This window comes from Athene cunicularia (assembly GCF_003259725.1).
Source record: "Athene cunicularia isolate RWA chromosome 5 unlocalized genomic scaffold, athCun1 chr5_part1, whole genome shotgun sequence".
Taxonomy (NCBI): domain Eukaryota; kingdom Metazoa; phylum Chordata; class Aves; order Strigiformes; family Strigidae; genus Athene; species Athene cunicularia.
Genome location: NW_020799101.1, coordinates 32,729,635 through 32,740,368, shown reverse-complemented (window position 1 = coordinate 32,740,368; position 10,734 = coordinate 32,729,635). Strand labels below are relative to the sequence as shown.

The window sequence follows — 10,734 nt, the reverse complement described above, 5'->3', positions numbered from 1 at the left end:
TACTCTATGTAAGCACTATACATATCTAGTAAATGTTATATGGTGAAATCATCCTTTTCCTACTGCTAGTATTTTGCAAACTTTTTTTTATTTCAAAAATTTATAACCAGCTCTGATGATACTAATTTTTAAGTAATTAGGCAGAAGTAATAAGGGACTAAAACTTTAATGCGTACTTTTAATTGCCACTATTTTCTTTTTCCTACAGTGGTGGGAAGGACAGCTGTTATAATATGATGCAGTGTGTTGCTGCTGGACATCAGATTGTTGCTCTAGCCAATTTAAGACCTGCTGAAAACACAGGTATGAAAGCCATGTTTTTCCTAGAAGATTTTTTATATTAGAAACAATGGAGACACAGCTGTGCCTGAATTAAGTTCTTTTATGTGGTTATATAGTTTTGCATATCGCAGGGAAATCTAGAAATCTTAAAAGAGGTAGAAAAAAGAAAATCCTCTGTAGATGTATTAAATGTGTTTTTTCATCAAAGGGGAAAAAACACAAGAAGATGAAGATCTGTAAAAGAAAGACTTACATAATTTGAAAGAAGGAGAATGCAAATATTTCTGGTGGTAAACAATGGGATTCTGTGAGTTAAGTTGCACAAATAGTAAAAGGTGGTAGAGGATATCATCAAACAAAACAAACTTTGTATTTCTAGAAATGCCTTAAAGTGGCATAAACCATTTCAGCTGCCAAAAATACGCAGTTTTGCTGCTGCTCGTTTGTTTTTAGCTTTGTGTATCTTCCTCCATTATTCTAGCCCAGCGTTCGTGGACTGCATTGAGGAACTGATCTGGATTGGAATGACCTTGATGCACTTCTTTTTCCTGCCTTCCTTTTTTCCTTTTAGCTTGAACCAGTTTTCTGATCAGTTGCTCACAGGCTGCACCTAGCCTTATTTCTGTGAAAGAGAGTGGGTGAAACTCAGGTAGTCTAAGTCAGTGGTGAGGTAAGAGGATGAGCTAAGTACTTACTTTTGTGTTGGACTGGAGCATAAATTGAAGTGAGACTTGAAATGAGTTGTTTCCCAGCTGGTAGGGGAGAATGTTAAAGTATGTTAACATAGGTCAACTGTTCAACGTGTATTAAACAGTTAAGTATGATATCTGGTAACTATATGGTAGGAAGATACACAGAAAGCGAAGAAAAAAGGGAGCTGCCATCACAAATGAGTCACAGAGAGAACTGGCAAATGCCTGGGAGTACAGGAGCAATTCATTTTCTGGGTAGCTAGGACATAATCATCTCTAATCTTGTTGAAATATGTTGTCTTTAAACTAATTTATCCACATCAGAAATGTAGAATATTGTCATTAAAATCATAAAATGTTCTCTTTAAGTGTGTCGTTGGAAATTTTGTGGAAAGTTAATTGAGGTGCTTCAGGCAATAGTGGATTCAATGCCATTCATTTTATTTTATCTTGTACCACTGTTGCCTGGAGAGTCTCAATTAATAAAGAAACTGTGTATTTTGAACTGAATATCAATTTAAAGACCTTGTCATATTCATGTATGTTGAAAAACACTCTTCTGGTCTAGGTTGGTTAGTTGTGATTATTGGTTTGGATTTGCCTATTTTGAGCATAAGTGCATCTGTTGTATGTCATCAAATGTGACATAACCTAATTGTTACATCACAAATTAGTTATCTTGATCAACGTCACAGACATTTTTCTTTGCAGTGTGTGCTACATAGGTATACAGCAGAGATGTTTAGCGTGTCTGTGTAAATTAAGAGAAGTTCCAGTATTACGAATTAACATTAAAATAACAAACTGTGTTATCTTTTAATAAATAGAGATTTCACCAATAATGATGTATTGCTTTATCAATCTGAAAAATTATCTGGAAGATTTTATATGTAAACTGTTTATCATATAGTTCGAGATTTAATTCTAAACAATGATGTCTGCATTTTAGCTGTTTCTTTCTTACCTGCTAGGTACAAACTGATTTAAGACAATCCAGTTAAATTTTTCTCCTGGTTAAGGAAATGTCAGCAAAGACCTGATTTCATGTTGAGCTTAATTTTTAAAAGGACTGAAGGTAGAAAGGGCCTGGATTTCCTTTTCTTTTAATATATTAAGCAATGTCAAAACATGGGAATGGTTTACTTTTCTTCTACTTAAGCAGAAATAATCTCTTCCTCTTTCTTGATGACCATGATAACAATTTTAACAGTAAAGTTTTTAGAAATTTTGACAACCTATTGCTTATTTTCAGTGTTGCAGTGCATTCTGAGTTTTCTGCTCCAAGTATGTTGAAATGCATCTGGGTTTGTGCCTCTGAACTGTGTTCCTACTAAAATTACCATATAAATAGGAGCAGAATTGGACTGTTATGAGATTTTTGGATGAAGCAGGGAGAATGCTAAAAAAGAAACAGACACCACAATTTCCGAATATGCACCATGTTTGTGACAGATGTCTTCCTCTCCATGGGTCTATTGGGTGGAGAAAACTTTTTTTTCCCCTTATCATGTTTATAGAGATATTGTCACCAAACATGTTTGTGAACAAAAAAATATTAACATTTAGATCTTCTCAGTTCTTTGTAGTATTGTGATTCTCTGTAATTGCTGAAATAATGTACCTAATATGATTGTTTCTTAATCGTGGCAGGGCAGACTGATGAATTGGACAGCTATATGTATCAGACAGTAGGACACCATGCCGTTGACCTATATGCTGATGCTTTGGATTTGCCACTCTATCGTGCTTTCATAAAGGGTACCAGTGTAAATACTGGAAAAGTGTATACCACATGTCAGGAAGATGAGGTTGAAGATCTTTACCACCTCATGAAACTTGTTAAGGTATGCTGAATGAAAAGAATTAAATAATTGGGGACAATGAGATTGCTTAACTCATTTATGGATTTAAGTAAATGATCCACGTAGGTATTTAAGGAAAGTTTTGAGAAAAAATTGAACATTTTTACAAGTTTTATTTCTATTCCTTTGTTCTTCCTAGCTACTTTAAATATATAGTATAAATTTGTTCCTTTTTCCCCAATGTAAATGAGACTTACTAATCCCCATTTCAAGCCAAAACCTTGTTCCTGTTTAATAAAAACACATTTAACAGGTGCTTCACATGTACTACAAAAATCATAATTATCTATAAATAGACTGTTTATGTAGTTTCATATTTGAAATAATGCATTGCTTGATTGCTGGAATCTTTTGGGCTTTGTGCATTTATCAGTATACGGAAAGTAATGTCTAGACATTTCCATTTGTGTAGACTTACACTCTGTAAACCAGAATCTGTTATTTGTTTGTGTGTTGCAGATCATTCTCAAAGTATTACAGAATATTTTACACTGATAGTTTTGATTCTAGCAGCCCTGTAACTATATTCTAATATATCACATAATAGCAATAACATATATCAAACCTTTTTAGCTATAAAACCAATTAAAGGGAGATAATGAATGTATTTTCTAAACTACTTGAAATTTATTCTCTGTTCTTTTCCAAAATGTTTCACATAGTATTTCATTTTCCACCAGAATTAAAAAAGATCTAATTGAAATAAATAGAAAACTTCCCATTGAATCCAGAGGTTTTACACAAGTTTTGACTGAACATGCCATCTCTATTCCAGTTAATTGTGTTGATGACTGCAGTCATCAACATTGTAAAACAATGCTATGTTCAGAAAATCATATTAATTGATGTTTTTAAAAAAGTAAATACATGTTTCATTTTATTGATCAAACTGGTAGACTACTTTCTGAAACTTCAGCTAAAGATATTTGTAGTGTTCAGTTCAGTTGAAGATTTTCTAGCCCTCTTTCCTCCACTGAAATGGGAATTGAGATTGATGAACCTAAAAACTTTAGGCTTATTCTTTGTTCATTAAAAAAAAAAATAACTTGCAGATAAGACCTGAGAATATGGTTTGAGTGAAAAATGCTTCCTGAACCATGTGGGAGTCAAATGTTATATATAAACATTTTTGGCAGGGAAATCATGTTCTTCTAAAGTAGAATCAAGATCATACACCTGTGTTGGAGTATGAGACTAGAAGACAGGAGAACAGTCCATGTAGGCTATACAGCCTCAAGTTGCACCAGGAGAGGTTTAAATTGGATATGAGGAAGAATTTCTTCACCAAGAGGGATGTCTAGCATTGGATCAGGCTGCCCAGGGAAGTGGTTGAGTCATCAGCCCTGGAAGTGTTTAAAAGATGTGTAGATATGACACTTGGGGACATGGTTTCGTGGTGGATTTGGTAGTGTTAGGTTTACAATTGGACTCAATGGTTTTAAGGGTCTTTTCCAACCTAAATGGTGCTATGATTATGCTTTAGAGTGCTTCACAGAGGTTTTCAATGGAATGTGCATATCTTGCAGTACGGGAATTGAAAGAAATATGGTACAGTGATTTTAAATCACTTTTGAACGTGATAATACTGGAAATTAGAATGACTAGTATATGCTGTCTCTTAAGGCTGAATACTAACAGCCTTTTGCCACTGGGTAAAATAATAAATTACTGATCAATGTAATTAAAAATGGTCAGATTAGTGGCAATTAAGATGATACTTCCTTTTCGATTCTTGCTGTCTTTGGAGAAATGGATGCCTGACGTAAATTAATTCTAGTGTTAAATCTTGACAACTTCTGCTTTGGAAGTTTGTACGTGATAATTATAACTATAGTTGAAAGAGATGTTATCAAGTTGTCTGGAACTAAATAACTGTTTCTTTCCTATATAGAAATATTAATTCCACTATATTATATTTTAAAGACATAAATATTAACAATGTACTGCCTTTATGTTAGACTTTGGATAACCATGTCTTTACGGTCAAACCTCTCTATGAAATTCCAGTGCAAAATTTTCAGTAGAAGTCTTGCATATTCGGATGAATAATTGCAAAATTATCAGGGGTATGTAAAGTACAGAAGCTGTCTTTGCTTTTTTAATTTTGAGACACGAAAAATTTTCTTTTGTGTGTTAACAGTATCTTTGAAAGCTTTCTATTTTTATTTTTTCACATTTTTTATAACTGCAGTTTTGTAGCTTTACTATGTAAGTCTTAATCACTGAAGATTATGCTTTCGGAATTTTTTTCCCCAGATGTTAATAGTTTTAAACAGATCAATTTGCATTCAGTTGAAGGGAGGGGAGGAATTCTGCGGATGCCTTGTCAGAATGCATCCTTGAGTGGATGTAATTTCAAAACACTGCTCAGATTTAGTTCTGCAAATGGTTTGGGCCCAAGAATACAGGAAAGGTGTATTTAGATCAAAATCACATAGTGTGCCTCATTTTCCGTTTGTAAAGAACACTTGTATTGCAAGTACTTCTTTCGTAAAAAAAGAAAACAAACACATTTGAAAAACTAGTATGAATTCAGAAGCATTTGATGTTTTTACAAAGAGTGTTGTAAGAACAAGATTTCCAAAAAGTTAAATATTTCTCTGCAGTGGTAGGAAGCCCAGGATGACAGTCCTGTTCTAGTTCATGGGACTCAGAAAGTGATATTGACTGACAGTGACTGTAAACCTGCTAATTTTATTATCACAAACTCAGATGATTGATAGGTATGAAGGAAATTTATATTTATTTTTTAGTTGCCAAAGCCCTGTTTTAGATTCTGTATTCAATATATATTGTGAAACATATCAGGGTATTTGTATGATATCTAAATGTATCTTACTATGCAGTCCTCACCTCATAGTAGAATATTTACTTTGTGAGACATGTAAACCCTGAAATCTAAGGAATAATTTAATCTACTCTCCATGTTACTGAATAGGGATTACCAGTAGCCTCGTTTGGCCATGTTTGTCACTTTGTATATTGGAGATTTTTCCAGCAAAGCGTGTAAGCACTAGAGTTTCTTAGTTATCTGAATTATCCTCCAGGGTTTTATCGTGGAGCTGTCTTTGAAACCAGGAAATGTGTGGGAAAACTTTGTTTCTTTCCCTTTAGTGCTTGGAAAGACTGGAGCATGGAGGTGTTTTTATGAAGCTTTCTTACAGCACCTCAATATAGGCATATTTAACTGCTTTCTCCCCTTTTCATTGTAGTTATGATCTTGTCCAAATAATACATTGATGTTTTATGCAAGCACATATACAAGTAGTGTTAGGTGGGTTGAACGTTGGGTTGTTTTCTGTATCTCATGGAACTATGGCTAAACTTTTGTTTAGAGCAGTGGTTGTAGCAGCTTCCAGACTATACAAACCAATACAAGATAATTTATTTCATTTCTGGGTTTCAGTAGACAGTTCTGTCCACTTCAAAAGTTTCTTGTCTTATATCCTTTGCTCTGTGAAATCTTTGCCTGTATTTGGTAAGTTTCTGCTGTTGGAGTGGTTTGTAGAATTCTTGAACTTGATAACAATATTTTTTCTTCTGTCTGTTTTTTCATCTTTCTCAATAACATTTATCATTACTTGACTTTTTTTTGAAATTAGTATTTCAAAAATTGATTCTATTTATAGTTTCTTTGTAATATATCTACCCGTATTTATTGTAAAGCATGCAAGTTGATATTCAGTGCATTTCCAGTTTTAACATGTTATTTCTGTCAAGAGTTCTTTGTGGTGCCCTTTGTGGGATCAGAACCTGCAAAAAACCCCAGAGTACACTTCAAAGAAATTTAAAAACAATTAATATATTTGATCTCAGGACTGAAGGATTATTAAATGTGATAGCATCCATTGATCATCAGCTGAAAAGTAATAATTGATGTTGGATATATTGGATATATGAAACATTTGAATTGTAATAGTCTTTGGTTGTGGCACTGTATCTATCAGTAACAAGAAAGGAGAGAGAAAGAAAACATTTTCTAAAATATTGTTATCTTCTGGAGCAGTGATCTTATAACTCAGTCATAAGAATAAGTAACGTGTTTTTTACTTACAGTAACAAAGAGTTTATTAATACACTGTGACTCCTGTATTTAATAGTTATTTTTCAAGGACAGGATCATGATTTTTGAGATGGACCCAGACTATGTTTACTGAAACCAGGAAGTATTCCTGTCTGAGAGTTAAAATTGCCATAGCTTTGTAATTTTAGATGTTATTTAAGATGATAATTTGTCTCAGACAAAGTACTTTATCAGTGCAGATTCAGGTGGAGTAGAGGTAAACATAGGTCCTATCATTACTGAGTGAAACTACCTAAGTCTTGGAGTTTTTCAGGAGACAGTTCTTCAAGGTCTAAGATGAATGGATGAAATATAAGGTTATTCTGTGGCCTTTGGATAGGGTTTAATTCCCTCACAGAAGATAAAGCTTTCAGCTCCTCATTATTGCTCCTAGTCTTCCATGCTATTGAAACAGTCTTCCTTTTACCCTTCTCCAGAATTTAACTGCTATGGCCAATAGGCCAAACGAGTTCTCAAATTCAGTCTGATGACTGACTTTCTGTGGCTGTTGTACAGCCAAATGATGCTCCCATCAGGAAACATACATTAATAAAATGTTGTATTCTACTGCAGGCATTGCTTCACTGTCTTCACTGTTGTAAAATGCACTTAAAAGAAACATTAAGTATTTAGAAATAGTCATTTGGCTTTTAGCTGTCCATTTTAATCAGCTCTCAGTGGTCCACATGACTTCAGTAATAGTATTTACATGATAAAGACTAATAGTGTACTATTAACTCATACAAATAAAGTTCACAGATTTTCTTAGGAGTTTTAAAGATCTAAATATTGTTAGTTATGGTATCCCGATTGATTTCAAGAATCTGTAATCTGAGGACCTCAGCATGATGTTCACCAAACTGGTTTTGCAGTTTATAAGTTCAAAGTACGTAGCTTTCCCCACTCACTGATGGAATTCAGAGTTCAGAATCATGCAGAACAGTTCTCATTTCCCATAATTTCCCATGTTTTCAGTTGAAGAAAATCTGATATATTTCCTATTACAATTTTAATTATTTGTAGGTATATAGACTAATTCCTCAAGGGTATATTTCTCAACATTTTTGCAAAAGATTAAATTATAGGAAGAGATATTTGTCTTTGATTTGAATTTCCAAAATAATCATTCCTTATTTTTTCTCCCTGTGCTTTAAGATTATTGCAAATCAAGAATACTATCACCTTGATAAATTGTTGGATTAACTTTATATATAATTCAGCGATCGAAACATAGAATTTATGTACAGCAAGTGAAATTATGACATCAGTATTAAACAAAACATCCTAAAAAATCTTCAGTGCGCAGTTAGGGGGAACAGTGATAGATAAACCAATGGAATTTATTTTTGGGGCCCTCTACTACTGATGTTGATTAGTTGAAAGTTTGGAGACCATATCTTTTTAGCACATTTCTTTTTGCCTTTAGACGTGAAAGTTAAATGTGGAATTTTAGAAATCTAATAAAATGAGTATCTACCCTGCAAGAAATAAATAACTGCGCTTCTTCATAAAGTAAGGGGGGTTTTTTGAGACAATATATTTGCTGTGGTTTTTCATGTGGCATAGACTAAGTTCCCTCTACCTTTTATAATGACTAGATTTTCACCTTTGAGAATTTGAATTGTCCCTTTGCACTCATCACATTCATTGATTTTTTTTTAATTGACCTGTTTGTTGTTTTTATTTTTTTTAATTAATTCTGGAGTAGAGCTCCATAGCTTCCTCCATCTAGGGGATGACCACTGCCATCAGCAGTGAATAACAGTGTGAATTAAGCGAAGATGGTAAGAAGTGATTGCATAGTTTGCGGTGTTTTAAGCAGTGTAAAAATAATTATGTATCTTGTTCCATTCACCCAACATGATTTGTTTAGGGTTTTTTTTTAGTTTGAATTTTAAAATGAGATGGGAACAAGGAAATTTTTTAATCAACAGGATGCCTGTCATTCTCCATGTCTCATCTGAACTGTTCAGGAAGGGTCAATTTTTTTTCCAGAAGGGGATACTGAGCAACATCTTCGAGATAGTTTCTTACCGTGAGAAATGTTGAGCTTTATGTAAACAAAAAAGTCACTGTATTTCTCCCTGTTAGGTGTGTGGAGTTGTTTTCACTCACTCTCAGTCTTGTGTTAATATTGAATAAGCAGAGACAGTCAGGCTGGTGGTGAAAGATGGTAAGCAAGCCTGAGGGCTTGTTCTGGTGAGCTTTAAACCTCTGATTGCCAGGTTTTCCTAATTTCCCATTTCCAGGGCATCTCTAGTGTGACCTTGCCTGCTGAATATGATGTTCTGGGTTGCAAGATTCTCACATGCATTTGGAAGTGGGCAGCCAGGCATTGTTTACAGGACACCAAATGAACTGTGCACTCGCAGCAAGTTTGATAAACACACATTTCCTCCTTTTATCAGTGAGATTGCAGAATGTGAAGTATGAGTTTCCAGTTTTACTCATTCCCTTCAAACCTTTTCCTGTTTAAAAACTGAACCTCACTAATTGGATGATGATACATCCTTAGATTTTGTTTTGCTTTTTTGTTATTGTTGTTTTGAATTCAATTTACTGGTCACTGACACTTTATTTCAGTACCTACCTTGACCAGGTTTGGCAGATTTCAGATAAAAGCTTTCTATGTGTTCGGCACAGAAAAGGTTCATCCCTATCAATGTAAAGTGAATGCTAATTAACAGTAATGACTTCTAATCACTTTGCTTTTATACTCCTTTAGGAGCACTGCTATTATCCAATGTAGTTAAGTGAAATGCTTGTGTATGAATCAACAATGCTTGTATTTCTTCTCGCAGCTATTGCTCATAATCAAGCTTTGAATAAATTATGATAGTAAAATTGGTTTTAATGTGCTGTATTGCATGGGGAGAAAGGAACCTCAAATATCTTGTTAAATATCTTGAATATTTAGAGAGTTATCTATTAACATTTTGGCATTCAGTATTGTAGTTAAATGGAAAAATACATTAAGATGTTTAAGTCAATTTTGTAAACGTTATCAAAACTTTTTTCATGGTTTGAATTTTATTTAAGTGACATGCATAGACTCAACAGCCTCAGTAACAGCCCCATTTGGATCCAACTGCATGTCTGTAGGAATGAACTGCAACATTTCTGAGTTAAAATGCAGTTGGGTTTTACATAGAACAAACACGTATCTTAACTTGAGAACATCTATTTTAGTCTAGTGTCGTAGTGTATATTTAGTAGGTCAGTGTGCATTTCTTTTATTAATACTGTGTATCTAACAAGGTTTGTTTACACACATGCAACCTCTCTGCCTGCCTGCAATCATACACACTTCAAGAGGAGTATAAAAGTAATACCACCGGAATTTTATTAATACCTTGAAACAATAAAATAACACTAAACTTTTTTTTTTTTTTTTTTTTTTTTTTTTTTTTCTAGAAGCAGTGCTAATAAAAAACAAGATAAACAGATTACTAGACTGGTGGTATGTTCAGCAATTCTGAAATAGTTCTGATTTAGAAGCAGAATTAGGCTAAAGACAGAATATATGCAAATTTGAAATTTAGTGAACTTTTCCACTTAACATTGTATATACAAGGCCTGTATTTCTGACATGCACATTAGTTTTTGGTTTTGTTTATTAAGAAGTTGCTTGAAACAATTACTTAGATCATGTAGAAGGAATTTCAGGTCTCAGTGTCTGAAGGAACTGGGGTCTTGCTTGGTAAATGTGTTTGGTTTTGTAATTTAAAAAAAAGAAAACAACTGGATTTTCATTTTTTGTGGCAGTTTCCTCTTATGTCTTACCTCTCTCTGCATGTGTAGAGACACAATTCCTCCACGGTTACCATCACAGTTG

The 10,734-nt window shown here is 33.8% G+C and overlaps 1 protein-coding gene across 4 annotated transcripts in view; it reads left to right on the top strand.

The window, feature by feature from the left end:
• Nucleotides 1-205: 205 nt before the first annotated feature.
• DPH6 (diphthamine biosynthesis 6) overlaps nt 206-10,734 on the top strand; it is a 211,449-nt gene continuing 200,920 nt past the window's right edge. For 3 of the 4 annotated variants that reach the window (XM_026849931.1, XM_026849932.1, XM_026849930.1), the window contains exons 1-2: nt 212-303; nt 2,625-2,818. In XM_026849931.1, the coding sequence (XP_026705732.1) occupies nt 234-303; nt 2,625-2,818 (264 nt within the window). In that variant the 5' untranslated portion in view covers nt 212-233. Of the gene's footprint in view, nt 304-2,624; nt 2,819-10,734 lie in introns of all 4 variants that reach the window. The other variant, XM_026849933.1, reaches the window with a different exon arrangement.